Source organism: Neopsephotus bourkii, unplaced genomic scaffold (assembly GCF_033783945.1).
Source record: "Neopsephotus bourkii isolate Nb327-2 ecotype Australia unplaced genomic scaffold, CSIRO-AGI_Nbou_v1 NB_1451, whole genome shotgun sequence".
Lineage (NCBI taxonomy): Eukaryota > Metazoa > Chordata > Aves > Psittaciformes > Psittacidae > Neopsephotus > Neopsephotus bourkii.
The window spans coordinates 322,332-344,069 of record NW_026901928.1 but is presented as its reverse complement, the minus strand read 5'-3'; the positions used below and the strand labels follow the sequence as shown (position 1 = coordinate 344,069).

The window sequence follows — 21,738 nt, the reverse complement described above, 5'->3', positions numbered from 1 at the left end:
TTAATCTTAAGATCTGGAGCTGATAATAGACACAACGTCTTCAGAGAATATATCTAGTGCACAAAGCACTTCTTGACAGAAGAAACATTTGTAATTACCAGGGACAATAATCTTGACCATCTTTTGGATTATCATGATAATTTAACCACGCTTAATATATTATATGATCTTTCCATGAAAGTGGTTTGCTTTTTGTGATCCCAATTTTTATTCAAAATGCCTAGAATGAGTCTCTTGGTGCCATCACTTGACCATAAGTGAAAACCTATTACAAAAGAGATTTTACAGCATTTCAACACCTTGTACACATTTCAATTTTAAGTCTTGCTAGGCTTGCCAAAGAGAAAGGATAGTGATGACATTGGTTACATCCCAGTGGAAAGAAGTACAGTTTGCTTTGGACACCAGACTCCAAGCAGATGCTGACACTAGCCAACAGCAGTTCAAAAGGCATTTTCCATTTGAGGAAGTAAGAGGGATCATTACAATGCAACACAGCAGAATTTCTTTAGTACCACAAATTATTCAAGTCCACCTTTCACCTTGAACAAAATTTCAGAATAAAATTTTAAATAAAAGAATAACTTCATAACAATTTTCCCATTCAAAAATCATATTCAGTGTGTACATTAAATTTCAGTTGTAGAAGGTAACATCAGAACAGTCGGAAACTATCAACAATGAAATTGGTTACAATATCTAATTCACTGTTACATAAAATGCATTTACTGTATAATAGCTAAGGAATGCATGTAATTTAAAGAGGTCCCCTACAGCAATCACTGAGACCAAACATATGCAATATAGTAAGTCTCAAATCCATTGCATTTACTGTAGAGTGCAAGAGCTTTTTCTGTCCACTGAGAGCCCCTGGCTTAGCAAGAAAGTCAGACCGTCACATTATTATATTAAATTAAATTATGAATGCCAATCAGAAGAAGTATTCCTTTTGATTTTCACTGGCTGTATTTTGCATGCTGAGCTCACTTTTCAGTGCAGATTCAGCACTGTCTTCATTTTCAGATCCTTTTGCCTCATTTTTTGAGTATATGCCTTTTTTTTTATAAATGTGTATGGCTATGGCAGTGATGCAAAGTAGGATGAATATCACGACTGCTATCACACCTAGGAGAAGAAAAGAGAAAAAAGTCAAGAGAAAGGAGCAACAAATAATGACAAAGAAGGAATGACTCCATCACAAAATGGAAAGGATTGCAGTAAAGCCTGAAAAATAAGAAGGCATAGCTGCTTTCAAACGAGAAACAGCACTGTAGTATAAGCTTTATGGTGACTGTTTTGAAATCTGCAGATTTGAGGAACTGCTGGACAGTGGGACTAAAAAGGCACTACTATGACTTTCTCCTCTCCCCATACCCTGTGATTAATGGCCAAAGTACTCTCCCTTTTCTCAGGACCCTTTTTTACACCGCATGACGTCAGGAAGGAAGGGATCATGTATCCTATCATCAAGCTGTCACCTGCCAATCATCTCTCTTATCAATCACTGCTCCAGGTCTGGGAAAGGAATCTGGAGAGCAGAAACAGAGCAGAATAGGGCGAGGACAAAAGTACCAATCTGGAATTCCCAACCAGATCTTCTATTAGCTCTGAGCGTGTACACCACAAAGTCGAAGCCTCAGTCCCTTGCCAGTAAAAATGGTTTTACAGAATTAGGCCCATTCATATCCAGCACTCCACACAAATTAGTTCAGACCACAGCAACTGGTTCTGACTCGAAAATGTAGTTCATGAGGAGAATCTGTGAAAGAAAATGCAAAACTGGGGACCCAGATGTAAAACATCACAGGGACACCAGTGGAAATTGGTCAGTGCTTAAAACCACCTATCATCAGTTCAAATAGGACTGAAATTCTAATGTTTATTCTGCCTCAGGTAAGAAAATTCCAACTACTTTTAGTACATCATAATGGGATAAAGAGGTTTTTGTGATCTACATTAGCAAAGGCACATACTTTTGTAACTGCATTATTGTAATGAATAGACAGTGGTTAAAATACTAAATTACTAAAATTAAGTCTCACTTCATGTTCAGGGTGAAATGATACAGGCTTGACTCCTTCCCTCTCTTCCAGCTTTGCTGCACTTCTTTTGACATCCTAGGTGTTTTACTGCTTTGCATGGCTACATGATCTTGGGTTCGTAAGTAAACAAGGTCCCTTCCTACACAGATGGCAGTGAGTAAGCTTCCTTCTCCAACAGCTTTAATAGCCCCATCTGGTAGGGTAAAATCATCATCAGTACATCTGCCTGCATTATGGTATTCTAGCTGATCAGTCAGAAAATCAAGGAGTGGGAGAATAAGCTTTATATAAGAGTTTCATCAGGCACCATATGTGCCACATTCTCAACACATAAGAGAGTAAATGGAACAGGAATTTAGTTTTATAGGTCACTATTTAAGATTTATTGAGCTGTTACCAGGGCATGCTGCTCCTATCAGCACATATTAGGGACAGTAAGAAAAGTAGTACTTCCCACAGTGATAAAAATGACCTTACAGACTTCCAGCCCATCTCCTCACTTCCTCATTCATCTCATATGGTCTGGGGCCCTCAAGTTCATGAGTCAGAGGTTACAAATAAACCAGAAGAAAGCAGACACAAGAAAACAAAACTAAGCTGCAGGCAGGAAAAAAACACTAAACACTATGGGAAACTGTTGTAATGCAGTGGCTCAGCTGTACTAGATGAAGGAACAATCTGCTGTATAACCCAGCCACTAATACAAGAAAAATAAAAGCCATAATCCCTGTAAGTAAAAACAGACCATCCAAAATTTGGCACGTCATTTTCTGTTGTTCTCTAATATGAGCAACAATTCTTAATGGTAGGAACATAACTTTTTTTTATGTAGTATCTTCTCTGGAACACACTCTATGATCTGAGTAAATGCTTTCTTTTGTAGATTAAATAAAACAGTCATTCCTTTGTTTCACAGTCATAGCTCATACATCCAGTAAGGGCTTGTCTATAAACTTGCCTTGTTTGAGGTAGCTGAATTGGTATAATTCTCAGTTATATTCATTTAAGGGTAGCTACACTAAACTTTCACTGTGTTGTACTGCATAAGCTTCCTTTATTTTGACTTTTAAACAACCGTAGTTAGGCATTAGAAAAAATGTGAGCGCATAATCCCAAATGTGTTTAATAAAAGTAAAATTGTGATGTTATTATTATCTTAAAAAGACAGTAAATATTGCAGCTTGAATTTAAAAAATGTCTTTGTTGTTAGTACACTTAAAACTCTCCACCCACAGTAAATTACCTACTACATAGTGATCTTTTATGTAAGTGATCTTTATGTACAGATAATTATAGAAAATGATACCTATCTTTTGAAATAAAATACGTTTTGACAGCTATACTGACAGCTATACATGTAGGCAAACTCAGAAGCTGTATTTTTAAATTCTGACCCCACTGAACTCAGTAGTAAAATTCTCAAAGTCTGTGTGTATAATACAGTCTTAAGTGTCACTTTACAAGCAAGGAAGCTTCTAGTTTTATTACCTCTTATTTTAGTATCTGTAGAGCTACTGTGCTAAAGGTCACTGACCATGCAGCGGGCTGTTGGCAGGCACTGACCATAGCAGGTATCATTATTTAAATGGCAGAGACACAAGTGACTGCAGGTCCTTAACTCCACCTTCCAAAGAAAGAATTGCTTTTATCTTCAATGAGAAGCCTTGACAGCTTTATTCTGCTAAATCCTACTATGTAATTTTTTTTGCTGAAGCTTTTAAAACCCTTAGAAAGGAAATCCATTTGGTATTTAAAAGATGGAGGGTATGACCTTTCCCTCCCACTGCCCTCTTTCTGTTGAAGTAACTAATGGAAATTGAAACAGTGAATTATACTGCAAAAATGAATGAAAACAGGTTTCCTTTGCTCACCTCATCCCAAGAGAAGAAATATCACCAGAAATTCTCAGAGGGGAAGATTGTCACAAGAGACAATACTATTCCTTGAGAGAAAAAAACTGAGCTGACATAGCCATACACTTGCTCCAATACCAGTGGCAAGAACTGAAATTCTCCTGAGGGTCCCAGTCCCAAACTCTCCCAAATAAGGCTCACTTGGAGTACACTTCCTTTCTATGAGAGACAGAACTGGTAGCCTTCCCCACTACAACAGAGATAGATCTTGGCGTAAGGACAGTCAGACATAGTAATGGAACAAGCACATCCTGATTATCAGTCCTGTACTTTAATCTTAAGAACTCTGCCCTAATCTGTATGCCATATTTGTTCTGATAGGCACAAAAAAAACAAAATTTCTGTCAACATATTTACCTTAGGAACAACTGAACTGTACATGGGTCTTCCACTACTCTTCTGTTAAAAATAAATGTTCTGAAATAATTTTGTGGATGATCAGTTCTAATTCTATTTGGGCTGATAAAATCAGCCAAGAGAAATAGTAAGAAATTGCAGTATTTCAAATAATTAGTAATCATTTCTTATTTATTATTTTAACACGCATTTTATTTTTAAGATGTTAATCAGTGCAAGTGATAGTCTGTCCAAGAATAGATTGCTTTCCAAATGATGAACCAGAACGAAATTTGCCTCAGTCTGTCAAAGAATTGATCCAAGCAGTGTTAGATCCCACTTTCTCAAGGAAAATCTGTGTTTCTCAAATCTGTTAAGAAAAGCTTTTGAACTTGACTGTTTAATTCAAGCAGCAAAATGTTGGGGTTTTTTTGCATAGTCAAGGAGCAAAGACTTAAATATATGCTATTTTTCATAACATATCAAAGTACTTTTTAAAGTCACAGACACTACCATTAAGCAGGTTAGAAACCTGTTCTTATTCTCTTCTGTTTTCAGCAGTGTTCCAATGCATAGAAACACTGATCGCTTAAAATCTATGTAGTAAGAAAATATGAGAGCTATTGACTACATTTAAGAGCAATGTTTGGTTTTTCTCTACCACTTGTAATAAAATTAAGCTTAACTAGTATTCTTATGCCCACAAAACTATTTTGAGTTCACTTCAACACTGAAAGACTCACAGTTATTAGAAATAAAAGGTTCCTGTGGTTTATGGCCCCTATTACCTCCAATAATTGCAGAGTCATTTCTGATTGCATTAGCTAAGGGCTCTCCCTTGTCTATTGGTCCAGAGTGATCTGCAACAGAAAAAAAAAAAGGAAAGTGTCAGACAAATAGAAGAAGGGTTTTCAAGTAATACTTACATGGTTACAGGTTATGCACATTATGGTACAGTGGCATTAGTATGCATCAGTAAGCGTGGAAAGAGCAGTGATGTAGATGATACTTTGCAGAGATAAAAGTGAAAACATTCAGAGGAATAGAGAAAACCTGAAGAAAAGGAAGTAAGTACATATACAAAAGAACTATTTTTCAAACTGCTCCTGAGATGTTAACCCACATGGAAGAAAAAAACAAAACCAACAGCCGTGATTCAGGTCATGAGTACTCTACAGAGATCAGAACAAGTGATAATCATACGCTACCTGCAAATGAATGGGTTGTTTCACTTGATGTTGAGTCAGATCCAGTTAAAGTACCACAGTTGGATTCAGTGAGGCGTCCCTTAACAATGATGGGGGCTGAGCTGCCGTGATGCAGTGCAGCCTTCAAAGGAGCTATGTGGTTGAACTGCACTGAAGAGAGACATCCAATAAACCCCTGAGAGTTTGCCTTCATTGTCTCCTCATCTACATCGCTGTTTTCTGTTAAACAAAAGGTACAGAACACAGTTAATCATAGTGCAAATGTACAAAATAAAGTGACAGAAGAATAAATGAATAATTAACCCATGTTCCTCTGAGTATATTTGAGTTACTGCAACATACGTAGTTTCTCTGAATACCTTTCTTGTCTGTCTTTAATGAAAAGACAGTCAAATATATTCAGCCCTTTACTTTAACAGATGACAGTTGTTAGTCTGCTGAGAGAAATGCTTTTATCTTACTATAGCAAAAACGTAATAGGATTCAATGCAAAAGGATTCAAATGTAACTAATATTTTTCAATTAAAATGCAATGTTTTTTCATTTTGCAAAAAGATAAGGATGAAGCATGCATTCATGAAAAATATATATTTTATTAGATTTCTTCTCATAAGTATGTACATTTTTGTATCACAATCTTTCCACACATTAATATATCTACTTCATCCCATCACCATCAAATCTGTCAAAACAAAACCAAAACTTCTCCTAAGACCTCAGATCCTGGAATTCCATTAAGATATATTCTGTGAAATTCGAAAAAATAAATGCTGCAGATTACCATACATTTTAAACATGATACCATTATCTGTCCCCCCAAGGAAAAAAAAACAACAAAACCCCCAAATAAAAAACCCACAAAAAACCAAGCCCAACAACAACAACAATAAAAAAGCCCATCACTTACTGTCTTGAGCTGCATTTCTGAATGTATGTACCATGCCAGAGCTTTCTACTTATTCACCAGCTAATGCTCACTAATGCCCTACTTTGGAAATGGAAAACAGTTCATTTACTATGACAGTTTGTCCTGGGTTTAGCAATAGCAGTCAATTTTTCTCCTTCTTAGTAGCTGGTGCAGCTACAACACACAGTTTTACTTTAAGTAAAAGCTCTGGAATTATCAAGTATTCAAAGCAGGCTCCTAAGGAAAGTAAGATTTCAAGTTTTGTGTAAATAAAAATTTAGTCTCATTAATTTCCACCTCCAGTTTATCCTAGAACCCATGAATGAACTTGTCATCTTTACAGCGGCTACCAAAACAATTTTAAATACCAACGTACAATTCACTCCTCAATACAATTAGGCTAAGAGTGAAAATTGGGCTAATGTGTTTTGGGAGAATGTTGTAAAACAGCACAGAGGCATTTTCCCCAACTACTCTATCCTTGTTGCAGTGATGAGGTATTATCAGAGCAGCTAAGAGTCTGCTCACTTGCACTGATGGGTTATATAAAATGTTGGATGTTTAACTGTTTGTTTCCTCTGTAGCATGCACTGCTTCTGATGACTGCCTCATCACACTGAAGTATCTGCTAGATTAGGATCTCTTAAGAAAAAGATTAAACTGAGGTAACAAGGAAAAGAATGTCTAAACCACCTTTTGATAAAAATATATATCTCTAACTATAATGCAGGCTCAAATACCTCAAGAGTGAAGTGTTTTCTATAATTTTTTTAGTTTCCTATACATAACATTTCATAAGCATTGTATGTGTATAATACAAAAGGGAACTAGATATTTAAAATCCAGAGGTCAATTTACTTGTTAATTCGGAAATGCCGCTGGGATAAAATAAAACTTTATTAAATCAGGCAATCTGGCTGTAAAAAATTATGAGGTTTAGGGAAGACAATCCCTTCTCTGCTTTAGTGCTTAAGTCAAATTTAACTAGCTGACTGAAAATGTCTGACACACACACAAGTTGTTGTGCAGAGACTGTATTTTATAGTAAGCTGTAATTATGCATCCTTTAGCATTTTAACAGCAATTCATTTCCTAATGTACTCAACTTTTTTAGCAGAGACAGGCAAAATGACCCCAGCTACAAGGCTTTAGTTAAAAAAACAAAATTAAAAGAAACTCAACCGACCAACCAAACAAAAAAAAAAAAACAAACCACAAGACCTTCCCCCCTCAAAAAAAGCAAAAAATCCAAAAACAAACTACAGATTAAATAACCTCTTTCTTCAGTTCTTCTTCAACCATCTTTCCTCTTTGAAGTAATACTGAAAGTCAGCAGACAGAAAGATCAGATAAGAACTTTGAACTTCTTGCTTTTATAAAGCTGAAGATTCCAAAATTTTTCATGTGTCTGTACAATTTTATCTTTTCTCAAAATTAGGCAAGTTCATAATATGTTGGGTGAACTACTGGCTGACAGGCTGGGCTCAGTTATAGCAAATGGGATTACATCAAGCTGGTGGTCAGTGGGTATCTAAGGCTCAATTACAGGGCCAGTTCTCTTCAATGTCTTTATAAATGATCCAGATGCATACGTCAAATGTACACTGAGTAAGTTTCCTTGTGATACGAAATAAGGAAGAGCTGTGGACTCCCTCAAGGGTGGAGAGGCCTTACAGAGAGATCTGGATAGCCTAGAGAGCTGAGCAATCACTAACTGTGTGCAATTTAACATGAGCAAGTGCAGGATTCTCCATGTGTTAGCAGGTTAATCCTGGTTATATGTACAAACTGGGGGATGAGAGGCTGAAGAGCAGCCCCACAGAAAGAGATCTGGGGGCTTGGGTTGATGGCAAGTTGAGTATGTGTCAACATGTGCCCTGGCAGCTGAAAGGTTCAGCCATGTCCTAGGAAGCATCAAGCACAGCTTCGCTAGCTTGCTAAGGGAAGAGACTGTCACTCTATACTGCACTGATGTGCCCACACCTTGAGTACTGTGTGCAGCTGTGTATGCCTCAATATAAGAAGGACATCGAACTCTTAAGAGTGTGCTCAGAGAACGGCAACAAAAGTGGTGAAAGGTCTTGATGGCAAGGCTTTGGAGGAGCGGCTGAGGTCACTTGGAAAAGAGAAGGCTGGGGTGTGACCTTATGGCAGTCTACAATTTCCTCAAGGGGGGCAGGGGATTTGGAGCTTCTGATCTGGTGACCAGCAATAGGACATGAGAAAATGGCATGCAGCTGCATCAGGGGAAGTTCAGATTGGACATTAGGAAAAGTTTCTTTACTGAAAGGGTGTCCAACCCTTGAACATGCTTCCCAGGGAAGTGGTCACAGCACCAAACATGTCAGAGTTCAAGGAGTGTCTGAATTATGCTCTTAGTCACATGGTTTAGTGTTAGGTAGTCTTGTTAGGAGCAAGGAGTAGGACTTGATGACCCTTATGGGCCCCTTCCTGCTCAAGATGATTCTATGAGTCTATTAATCTGCTTGGTTAAAAAAAATAAAAATAAAATATATAAAAAAAAAGAACATTTGTCATTCACAATTAAATTACTAGCTGGAAGTACTAGCAGCATGCTTGGAATGGATTGCCATAAAATCTTACACTTGTGCAACAAGCCTGTATTGGTATGCAGATTTTCACATGGCCAGGCTTTTTCAATTAGAAGTACTTATTAGAGTTAAAACTAATTACACCTGCACACCCAACTGAATCATATATTCAACTGTATTAACCACATATCATATATTCAACCTATTAACCACAGCTGGTTAGTTGTGGTTAACATGTGACCACCTAAATGCTATGCTGTTAATTTTTACTGAGGTTTGCTTATGATTCAGATTTAGATGATCAGGAGATAATTTACTGAAAAAATATGTCATTAAACAATTATTTTTCTGATTTTTGTGCACAAAAGAATACCTTTTAAAACCAATACAAAATAGTCTAGGCCCCTTTTCCCTAATTTGTTATTTGTTTCAGCAGTTTACTACTGAAAAAAATATCACAGCAAAGAAAACTATTTGACTGACAGGAAAGAATAGACAGTTCTGCCACTGAGATTTTTGCTGGTTTTCAATAATACAAATACAGCAATTAGGAGTCACAAGTGGGTGTTATTTCTAGAACCTTCATTTGTTATTGCTGAGATTGAGAAGAAAAATCTTTAAAACACGACCTTTAGGGGCAGATATTTTGCTAACAGAATTATTTAAGCAAACTAAAGTATCTCCATTAAATCCCTGATTATTGATTTTTTAAATACTGGTATTTTGCCCAAAATTTTAAGACTGTGAAAACTTTCTCTTCCCCCAAATAGTTATCCTGAAAAGCTTCTTTATTGGAAGGAAGCTTTGACAAGCTTGGCTGACTAAATTAGAAATCCAATTACAAAAAGTAAATTAAAACCAGTTATATGTACTTTAAATTGTGGGAGCTACATAAAAATGTGTATTTTACACTAAATCTTCTATTAAGGACTTTTCTAAACCAACTTTAACAGACTGAATTTTACCATTTATTACTATATGTATTCCCAAATTCACATAATAGAGAAAGTTGCATAAAGAAAAAGTATCATTTTTAAAGTAACTTCTATTTAGCATGTGCATTACTGAAAAGGTTTTTCGGGAGTACCCAGACATTATTTTAAAAGGCTGATTTTCAAAGTAAGAATTTGAATTATCACTACATTTTTGCATATTGGTAGAACACAGTGAGATTTTTGCAATTCCGTCGCTATGTTTATCAATAAAACCATAATTAGAGCTCTTAAAGAGGCTGTGCAATTGTTATCCTCAAAGATATTTCCATAAAGACAGAATTAAAGTATATAATTTTATAATTTCAGAGATAAATAAATCAATATAAGAAAAATTAATAACAAATAGAATAGAATAGTTTGAATATACACAAATTTCATATGTGGGCCCAAATTCTTTTACTGGTTTAAAATAGGCCTTTTTACTAAAAGTCAAGTGAAAATTTGGTTTTCCTCATTACTGAAATGAGTAACCAATTTTTCCATTGTTGGAGATGTCCATAATCATGCAGTTCTTTAAATGAATTGGCTTATAAACACACACATTCCAATTAGCTGGTGAAAACTTGTGTATAAATCAGACCTAAGTAAATCATGCTGAAAGCCTGTCTTTGCCTCAGCAGGGAAAGGTTAACAACTCCCAATGAAGAAAAGGTCACCAACAGCTCACCACCCTTATTTTAAACAAATTTTAAACAATTTTCTTCTAGAAGTTTATATTTCAGCTATTCTTGCTTTAAAGTTATGCCTAAATGACTATTCATTTTTCTATTCTTTATGCATACCTACATACCAGTCCTTCTCTCAACTGTAAATTCCACAAAGAAAAATTACACTTTAAAAATGATACCATTTCTGTTTTAGAGGCCCTTAGCTTTTTTCCTAGTGAGAAAACAGATTAGCTACATGAAGCCTCTTCCAAATTAGTAAAAGACTCTTCCAATTAGTAAAAATAGTTATGATTTTTTTAAAAGTCTACAAACATGATCTTTTATTTCATTATTTAATACATTAATGATTGTAACTAAAAGCTACTTTAGTATCTGGTTACCAACATTATGAAAACAATTTCCACTGTAGGTCATTTATTCTCTCACCTATTCTAGATAATACTATCAGAACTGAAAACCACAGCCCTCTATTCCATTGTTAAAAAATTAACTGGGTTGCCTTATCCAAATAGTCACATGCAACATCTCAATGTGTACATGGAGATCAGTAACAAGTTGTGTTCCTCAGTGGTCGACTCTTGGATCAGTATTGTTCAATGTCTTTATTAATTACATATACGTTAGGGCTGAGTATATTCTAATCAAGTTTGTGGATGACACTAAGCTGAATGATGCTGTTGATTCACTAGAGGGAAGGAATGCCATCCAGAGGATCTTTGCAGGGTCGAGAGGTGGGTCAGTAAAAACTTCATGAACTTCAACAAGGCCAAGTGCAGGGTCCTGCACCTGCACTGAGGCAAACACCAGTATTAATACAGACGGGGGGTGAATGTATTGAGAGCAGCCCTGCAAAGAAGGACTTTGGGATGCTGGTGGACGAAAAAATGGGTATAAACTGGTAATGTGTGTTTGCAATCAGAAAGCAAGTTCTATCCTGGACTGTGAAAAAAAAAAAAAAACCCACAAAAAAAACAAACAAACAAAAAACCACACAAAAAAAAAAAACCAACAAGTGTTGCCAGCAGGTCAAGGGGAGGAGGTTCTTATCACCTTATATATATGGGACAGAAAGCATTAAACTTCTTTTATTTTACTCAGAATAGAGTAGAAAGCTAATTTCAAACACATTTTGTTTTCAACTGACATTATCTGCATGTCGGGCAGAGACTGCCCTCAACCAGTGACATGATGGACTATTTCAGGTAATGTTTTACTTATCAGTAGGAGATTCTTTGGGAAAACATAGCAGGGTTTTCTACCATCATAGCCAGGACAGTATTTCTGGCACTGCTACACTTGCAGAAATACTGATTTATCAAAGCTGTTACATTGTTACCAAAGGCGCTATACAAAAAGTGGTAGATACATGGATCACAGGAAGGCACCTCAGGTACATAGTAATAAAACACCTCTAAACTAAACAACATACTACTGAGTCTGAATAATACACTTCTTCAATCTTCTGGTTTAGGGTAGGTATTATGTAAAACATGAAAATAGTTCATGTAAGCCTGTGAGATAAAGTAATATATTACCTATACTAACTTGAGATGAAAATTCTTTTTTTTTTTCCTATGTTCCATAACAAAGTATTCTGAATTTATTTTTACAAAAAGCATGTTAACACTTTAGCTTACTTGCAGAAATTTTTAAAGACTGGGAAACTATCACCTTTTTGCAGGCATTTTACTAGCTAAATGTTTAAGTAAAAAGAGTTAGTGAGGGAGGCAGTGCATTTCCCACATCTTGTTTTGTAACAGGGTTCATAATTTCTGTTAGAAATGGTTTTTGTTAAAAAAAAACAAACAGAATTTCTATTGGCATTGGTGACCTGTAGGCCATATGAAATTATAAACTTTTAAGACCTGTAAACTTAAATGTAAAAATTTCCAGTAGTCCTTATTTTGGTAAACCTATTTAATCTACACTTAGCCCAAAACTATTTGTAAAAACGTGAAAATAACACTCAAATAGCAAAATGGTGAAAATACCAGTGTAGCCTTAATTACTAAATATCATGAATTATCCCAGATCTGTCTTTTATTGCAACAAAAAGTGCTACTAGAGGAAGAATGCACAAATGGACTTTTGCTTGATACAGGAATGTAGCAACATAGACTTTAACAGTCTACCACCGTTGTCAGAGACATGGACAGTGGGATTCATGTGACAATACCAAGCTGACAGATTCTGTTGCCTTCTATTAGGGGATTACAGCAGCTGTGGATAAAGGATGTGACCGATGTCACCTACATGCATTTGTGCAAAGCAGTCGGCACTGTAATGCATCCTTGTCTTTAAACTGGACAGGCATGGACCTGATGGGTGGACCACACTATGGATGGTTGCATTCAAACAGTTGTAGTCAACAGTTCAATGCCCAAGAGAAGATCAGTGACAAGTGATGCTCCTCAGGGGTTAGTACTGGGACCAGCTCTATTCAGCACCTTTCTTGGGAGATATGGACAGTAGGATTGAGTGCACACCAGCAGGTTCACTGAGGACATAAACCTGTGTGGTGTGGTCAACATGCTGGTGGGAAGCGATGCCATCCAGAGGGACCCTGACAGACTTGAGAGGTGGGCCAGTGCAAATGTGTAATTTAACAAGCCAAGTGAAGGCACCTGGGTCAAGGTAAACCCAAGCACAAACACAGGCTGGGAGGAGGCTGTATTGAGAGCAGCCCTGAGAAGGACTTGGGGATTTTGGTTGATGAGAAGCTGAACATGACTCAGCAATGTGCTCTTGCAGCCCAGAAAGCCAACTGTATCCTGCGCTGCATCAAAGGTAGCAGGTTGAGGGAAGTGATTCTTACCCTTCTACTCTGCTCTTGTGAGAACCCACCCAGAGCACTGCATTCATCTCTGGGGCCCTCAACACAAGGATGTGGACCTGCTTGAGTAAGTCCGAAGATCTGGAGCTGTTGGAGGTCAAAAGAGGGACATGAAGATGATCAGAGCACTGGAACACCTCTCCCATGAAGACACGCTGAGTGACTTAGGCTTGCTCAATCTGGCTTGTTCAACCTGGAGAAGAGAAGGTTCCACAGGGACCTTAGAGCAGCTTTCCAGTACCTGAAGGGGGCCTGCAGGAAAGCTGAAGAGGAACTTTTATACAAGGGCATGTAGTGATAGGACAAAGGGTATTAACCCTAAACTGAAAGAGGGGACATTCAGATTAAATATTAGGAAGAAGTTCTTTACTGTGAGGATTTTGAGGCAATGGCACAGATTTCTCAGGGAAGTTGTGGCTGCCTCGTCCCTGGAAGTGTTTAAGGCCAGGTTGGATGGGGCTTAGAGCAACTTGGGCCAGTTGAAGGTATCCGTACCGATGGCAGGGGCATTAGAACTAGATGATCTTTAAGGTTCCTTCCAAACCAAACCATTCTATGATGTTATGATTCTAATAACTTTTGAGGAAAGTAAAATATCTTTTAAATTTTCAGCAAGACCAAGTCTTCCTCTATCAATGAGTTTTTCCAATGTGACAGATATTAAAAGAGCTTGAGACTTTTTTTTCAGGCTATTTTATTTTAACAAAATTAACAAAATGGTAATTGTAGATAAGTAAATTTCATTTTGATCATTACTACAGGGATACAAATGCCTTTCAATGACTCTTCAGGAGACAAAATATTTTGTCATAGCATAAATTGTTTTTAAAAAGTAGCTCTAGTAAGTTTTTGCTTACATTAACTTATACCTAACGACGTCAAAATTTAATCACAGAGAGGTTTTCAAATATAATACATGAATAATAGCATTCTGTGGTCTTTGTGTATGATTTCATAGTGATTTTTTTTTTTCCCCTGAGAGTAAAGAAAAAAAAGTGGTGGATCACAATGCTTAGTTACAAAACGCAATAGTGAATCGTGAAATTATTGTTAATGGAATCCACTTGATCACTTTTTAGGAAATACTTACTTATTATATTGTATTTCAACAAGCCTGAAGCTTATACCTTGATTGTGATCCAGTGTCAAATTGAAGACAACAAATATATTTCAGTGAATTAAGGGTTATTATTTTTTTAAGTCCCTTGATGACATTTTGGTCTATGTTTTAGAAAATCTTGCAGTGTTCCACTTACCTAAAATCTTGCCAAGTGTGAGAGACTTAATTGCATTGAATTCTGTGCCTGAAGTCAGAATAAACTTCATTCTTTCATTCTGGTTAACCTGTAGAATGGTTCAGTGAAGAGTAGAGTGGAATAATGGGGGAGATATTAGTCAAAATTCACAAAAAGGCAGATATAATCAAGGTTAAAAATGAAAGAAGCTGAGGGCAGCATTTGTTAGTTACAGCATAAAAACTAATCTGGAAATAGATGATCAGCTTCATCAGATCACTGACTATAGCTGCAATACTTCTTAAGCATCCCACTTAATAAACCTTTATTTATCGGTTTGTCAGATTCCTTCTTTTTCATCTATAAGATTAATAAATGTGATAAGCCTTCAAAAACATGAAAAAGGTTCTTTTCATTAAAAAAGGCTTTCAACATTTAGTTCATAAGGATTAAATATCATACTGTAAATTCTCTGCCCCCAGGGTACCTCTAGAACTACTTGTTTTCAAGCCTTGTACCAATGCATAATTAAGCAAACTCAGCTCTAGTCTCAAAATACGAACATCTAGGTTTTTAAAATTATAATTTTAAAAAATTAAGATTTATTTACATGTTAGTATATAACATTAGCAAACCAAATCTTTCTATTTTATCATAAAATTTCTACAAAAATTAACAAAAATCTTTTCCTTAATAGTCACATTGCCTTATGTGAAACGGTCCAAAGAAAATAAGACAAATAAATAGGCTTAAATTATTACCTAGATGTTAACTGTAATGCAGTTTGATATATAATTTGAAACAGAAACCAGAATGCAAGACCCTCCCAAAAAATCAGTAGTCATGCGCATTTAATAAACGTTTAAAAATTAACCATCAAACAATTAATTGGATTTTCATATAAAATTGTGATATATTGACCTTTTGAAATAGACAAAATGAATACCAAAGGGACTGTCAAATGTAGATTTTCACTGTACATCATAAGTTTGCTATCCTTTGCTTTATTTACTTGAGATATTAAAGTACAGTTTATCTGAGGTAACTGCTTTGTAACTTTTTACTTAATTTTGCTTGAGGTATTCTACTTTTTTAAGATAGCCTACTTTGTGTTTTTTTTTTTGTCTAACTGAATTACCTCTACAAACAGCATTTCCTCCTCTCTATCAATCTTCATGTGTTGCAGTTGTCCATCAGCCATGCTTTTGAGATTGATGTTGAAGATATCAGGATCTTGATGGCTATCTAGCTTGTACCTGATCTGTAAACTTCCTGCAGGGTTAAATAGAGTAAAAAGATTAGTACATTGCATATACAACAGTCAGTGCAGTTCATATACAATGCCTCCTGCTTCACAGGAAGAACAAAGGAATGTTTGATTTATTTAAAAAATTAAACATGAGAAATCTACATAAGTTATAAATCAAAAAAGGCAACAGGAAAAGTAATAGTAATGTTGGAGGTAGGAAGTATTTGCAAAGAAAGCCATAAACTCTCACAATTCTCCAAAATTAATTAATTTGTGCAGAGATTTTAGTAAGTACTTTTATAATTCAGCTGAGAAAGGGTTGGTCTGATAACTCATATTAACGTGACTTATCAAATGAAATTCAGTACTGTAGAAGTACTGTTCTTTAATAACGTTTACACTAACTGGGCCTGTAAACTGGCCATTTGCCATTTCACTTGGATGCAGTTAATAACTTCTAGCTCACTTTCCATTTATTGTTAGCACACAGTGTACTGTCACAGACACTAACACACAGACTCTGCCACAATAGAACACAGACACAGCATAGCTTCCATGTCAGAGATTTCCTCTCAGCTGTAGCTAAATAGACTACAACTTCATACTCATCTTTCGGAAAGCAAGGCTCAGGCCATACCCAGGCCAGTCAGCAGTAAAACATGTTCCACCTCTCATGATGGGGAGGATGCTAAGGTTATTCTATATCCAAATCTGTATTTGGGGAAGCACAGAACTACTGTGACTGCAGAGTTATAAACCCAGAGATTCACCTCAGTCTGTGAGGTTTTTTAATTAAATAAAAAATGTAATAAAAAGATCTAGACATAGAAGAAAGAATGAAAAGAAAGATGTAACTAACACCTGATGTTCAGCCTAAATTGAAACATCAATTATGTTATGTGTATTTTCACAGCAGTGTATACGTGTATGGTCATAGGTATATAAGTAGCTTATGAAAGTACTTGAATGTAATGAGCCATTTACTTTGGAAATGGATAATGCACTTTCAAAAAATATTTCATTATTTAACATGAGAATGTCAATTAACATGGTTGAGCGAGTAGCAGACAGATCAGATCTTTTGAGTTTCATTTAAAAACTTTTAAAAAATATTCTACTGTATTTCTAGAGTATTTCCAGAAATAACTATTTCTGCCAGCATGATAAAAATCAGTAGTAAGAACTGAAACTACAGTAGAAGGAATGTTTTTCATGTGGAAAACACTGCTTAGTGCAGCTGAAAAATAAATATATTATTTAAAGTAACAACAGAACAATGCTTAGTTTGTGATTCAGGTGTGGAAATCAGGGTTGGCAGCTATGATGCTTATTAGTGTTTCTACATGACATATCTGAACGCTCACCATTTCTGGTGAGAATGACTGAGAGGTATTCCTTGTAGAATGAGCTGACATAGAGCAGTAAGCTTGGTGTCCGCGTTGTTCGGAAGGCAAACGTAATTGCTTCTCTGTTCAGTGTCATATCAGCATAGAAAGAAGAAGCGTGAGAACTGGAATTTTTAGCTAAGGTGTAGTATTCTTGAAAATTGTATATCACAGAAGTGCCAGTCCCAAAATAGGCAGAGATCTCTGAAACAAAAAGTAATTTGATTTTTAAATATCATGCACAACAGGACTACCTATCTTTTCTATTCTGCTACAGAAGACAAAATATATTCTTAATGATTGTAATAAAGCTGAAATAAAATATAAATGGAACTAATATTTAGGACTATAGCAAAAAATAAGACCCAACATGGGTAGACCAAGACCAATTAGGTAAGTGTCTTAAATATCTGTTGTATGAAGTGCTTCTTTTTGTCTAGTTTTAGACATACTTTCTGTTTTGGGTTTGTTGTTTGTTTGTTTGTTTTTTTCCCCTTGTTTATCCATGTCCTCAAGCCCAATATGCTTTCTCGCATATGTATTATTCCTATAGGTTATCCCACACTTTCAACAACAGTAGCCATTTTACACATGCAAGCATAATAAACACAGATTGTGACCATGAGTCTCTTCAGCTGTTTGCAGGGGAAGAGGAAAGGGTCATTCCTCACTCAATGACATTAACACCATAGGTGAGCTAAGGTATGGAAGAACTTCACATGAGCCCTTCATACTTCTAGTGACAGTGGTTGCTGGATAGATGTTATGCTAACTAATTTAGAGGAAGATGGAGTGACGACATTTAAGCCACAAGGTACTGTGCACAATCCCTTTAATACATTGACGAAGCAAATAATTTTTAACGGATTGGAATTATTTTTAAATACAAAAAGTTTAAATTTACATTCTTAAAATTAAAATTAGACAACTTATGGTCACAGAATCATAGAATGGTTTGGGTTGGAAGGAGTCTTAAAGACCATCTAGTTCCAACCCTCCTGAATTGGGCAGGGACACCTTCCATTAGCCTGTCTCCATGATGCTAATAAGATCACTTACCAGTATGATATCATCATCAAAGTATTCTGAAAATGGCTGAAAAATTAGGCTCAGCCCTGTTTCTAATGTTTTCACTTTGTTCTCACAATAAAAAGAATTTTACCTTCTGCATCTCGTTTTCCAAATTTAGTCTTAGTTTTGAGATTAACACATGACAGAATTAAAAATACTCATATAGTTCATAAGTTATAGTAATATTAAATAATCAAAGGAGTTGAATAACACTAAATAAGATGCTAATCTCAGTGTGATCCTGTTTTAAGCAAAATATGTTGAACACAGCTCTAGAAGACAGTGTTTAGCAAAACTTAGATTTTCTGAACAAAATGAGTTGAATGTTTCTCTACATTAAGTAATACAAACATGTTACAAACATTGAAGCGTCTCTTTAAACTGCTGTCAAGATCTTGTTCTGAACTGTATGGTCCTATTTCAATAACTGACAAAACTAAAAGACATGCTTGCCTTTCTTACAGAATGGCCCAGCATAGGCAGAGAAAGTGCAGTCACAGGAGAATCCACTGTATTTCTCTTTACATTTTCCACCATTGTGACACAGTTTACCATAGCTGCTACAATGTCCTGGACAGCCTGGTTCAACTCCCGGTGTTATCTTTGCTCTCTCTTCCAGGTCAAGGGCCATTCCATTCAACTGTAATGAACGAATGCATCCCAAAAATCCTTTCTGCCTGGATGCTGTTCCACCTGAAATAAATTTATATGATCTTAAAAAAAAACAAATGCATTGATGTGCAAAAATGTCTTTATACTTTACAGCTCCTGAACAGTGTATTATGGATTTTCAAGTTTCAAGCTTAGGCATGTATAAATACTTATAAATAGCTTTAAAAGCATATCTGATTTCTTTTTTGTAAAGTAATTACAGCAAACACTTGAAGATTTAATGGTAAATATGGATTTTGCACAGCAAGATACCAAGCAATGATGCATACTTCTACTAACTGACAAAAGATTAACATGCAAAATTTGGAGAGGAGAAGACAGGAGAAGAGAGAAAGAGAAAGGGAACAGGGCAAAAAGAGGTGAGGGGGAGAAAAAAGAAAAAAAATTGCAAAAAAAAATGAAAAATAAAAGCAAAGAAAGAAAAAAGACAGAATAAAAGGAAAAAAGGGAAAATAGAAAAAATATGAAAGAAAGAAAGAAAGAAAGAAAGAAAGAAAGAAAGAAAGAAAGAAAGAAAGAAAGAAAGAAAGGAAGAAAGGAAGAAAGGAAGAAAGGAAGAAAGAAAGGAAGGAAGGAAGGAAGGAAGGAAGGAAGGAAGGAAGGAAGGAAGGAAGGAAGGAAGGAAGGAAGGAAGGAAGGAAGGAAGGAAGGAAGGAAGGAAGGAAGGAAGGAAGGAAGGAAGGAAGGAAGGAAGGAAGGAAGGAAGGAAGGAAGGAAGGAAGGAAGGAAGGAAGGAAGGAAGGAAGGAAGGAAGGAAGGAAGGAAGGAAGGAAGGAAGAAAGAAAAGATAGAAACTAAGAAAAGAAAGAAAGAAAAGATAGAAACTAAGAAAAGAAAGAAAGAAAGAAACAAAGAAAAGAAAGAAAAAAAGAAACGAAGAAAAAGAAAAGAAACAAAGAAAAAGAAAAGAAACAAAGAAAACAGAGGACGGGAGAGTGATGAGCTGCACAGTTTTAACTTTTTTATATCCCCCTGGCTATTCAACTGATTTGTGTCTCTGTCCAGTCTGTGTGTCTTTTGGTACAGATCACAGAACCCCACAGTGTGTGGCCTGACATACTTTGTCCCATATTATAAGCTGTGTTCATTCTTGGATAATAGGAATGTTTATCACTCTTACTACAGAAGAATAGCAGTCAGGATAAACCTGACTACCAAGCAGATGTGATAAGGATACAGGGCAATCCTAAGGCTAATTTTTGCTTCATTTGTTTTTCAACTGTTTATTTTTAGGACACTTTCTGACCACTAGCGTTTTTTTCATCCTGATTGCTTAGCAAGGTGTGCAATCTGCGTACCACTTCTCTTGCCCTTTGTTGCACAACTTAATCATATTTCCTGTCACTTGCTCTCTTTTAGAAAAGAAAAAGCAGAAAATACTCCACAATATGTAAGATTACAACTTACAATTCTTGTGCATTTCAAATAAACTTCTGGTTTAATGTAGATTTCACCCTTTTCTATTTCAAAGTTTGTAAAAATCTTGATGTTACATGGAATACCTTGACATAGCTGTTCTTATTAACAGATATAATGGCACAAAAGCACGTGACAGCATGAAGATTTGATGTTATCTCTCCTAAAATGAGCATTTTGGTGGGAGATTCAGGCTTTAGTTCTGGCTTCTTTGGAAAACCAGAGTGTACACATCCAAGAAATATAGTGGTTTAGCCTGAAGAAATGTCATTCTTAATACATTAGTGACTGGCTGATGCATGACTATGGCAGGTATTATGTACCTGATACTCGCTCTAGGAGACAACATTTAAGTAAATGAGTAAACATGTAAGTAAAGTGCCCCTGCTAATGCCATTCTTCAGATAGCATATATTTCATTTTTCTCTAAATCCTTTCACTGGCTTGAGCAGACAATCCTGAGTCTGTATGAGCAGACTGGCAGGAAAAAATAGTAAAACAGTAAAGCTTATCATTCCCACCACTGAAGAAAATTATATTTAATTGAAGAAATGAAAATATCTTATAAATAGTTTGGAGTTGTAAAAAGTTGCATTATCCAAAAGGCTTGTTCAACTCAAACACAAAATAAACTATACATCATATTAATCTACATGACAGTATTACAGTTAGTTGCAGAAACAGGTTACCCCAGAAAACCCTTGCTTCAGTCATAGCTAATCCTCACAAATTATGTTCAGGAAATGCATGACAAATTTTTTGAATGAATCACCATCATTTGTCATGCCACACTTCAAAAGCACTGTTTTATCAGAATACAATTAAGCAAATGACATTTTTTGTCAGTTCTGCTCCAAATTATTTCAAAATAATTGTACAAACTCATAAGGGATTTCAAGGTACACAGTACTATAATGAATGTTATTTCATTTTAATCTGGGATCTTAAAAAATTTTCAGAGAGGAAAAAAGCACACAAATCCAAAAGCAAAACAGAACCACTTTTCTAATACAATTATTCTCCTAAACATTATATGAGAAAACGAGCCACATAGAATGCTTGTAAATACGTCAAAACAGCTTTTAAACTGTCAGCTCTATACAGGTGAATGCACTGAATTTGTAATGTCAAAACACATCTCCATCTCCAAGAGACTCTCATCTCATCATACAGAAGATCCAGTTGCCACCTTTTTGTCTTATTTTTTTCTTTTTTTCCACCATAACTAAGAAAGATTCTGTAAAATGAGTGCCTAC

The 21,738-nt window shown here is 35.8% G+C and overlaps 1 protein-coding gene across 3 annotated transcripts in view; it reads right to left on the bottom strand.

Moving 5' to 3' along the window:
• Positions 1-290: 290 nt before the first annotated feature.
• The window catches only part of CNTNAP4 (contactin associated protein family member 4), a 240,696-nt gene continuing 219,248 nt past the window's right edge, over positions 291-21,738 (bottom strand). For 2 of the 3 annotated variants that reach the window (XM_061368830.1, XM_061368832.1), the window contains 7 exons: positions 18,848-19,087; positions 17,303-17,527; positions 15,828-15,961; positions 14,711-14,798; positions 5,500-5,718; positions 5,080-5,151; positions 291-1,125 (listed from right to left, as the gene is read on the bottom strand). In XM_061368830.1, the coding sequence (XP_061224814.1) occupies positions 932-1,125; positions 5,080-5,151; positions 5,500-5,718; positions 14,711-14,798; positions 15,828-15,961; positions 17,303-17,527; positions 18,848-19,087 (1,172 nt within the window). In that variant the 3' untranslated portion in view covers positions 291-931. The remainder of the gene's footprint in view (positions 1,126-5,079; positions 5,152-5,499; positions 5,719-14,710; positions 14,799-15,827; positions 15,962-17,302; positions 17,528-18,847; positions 19,088-21,738) is intronic. The other variant, XM_061368831.1, reaches the window with a different exon arrangement.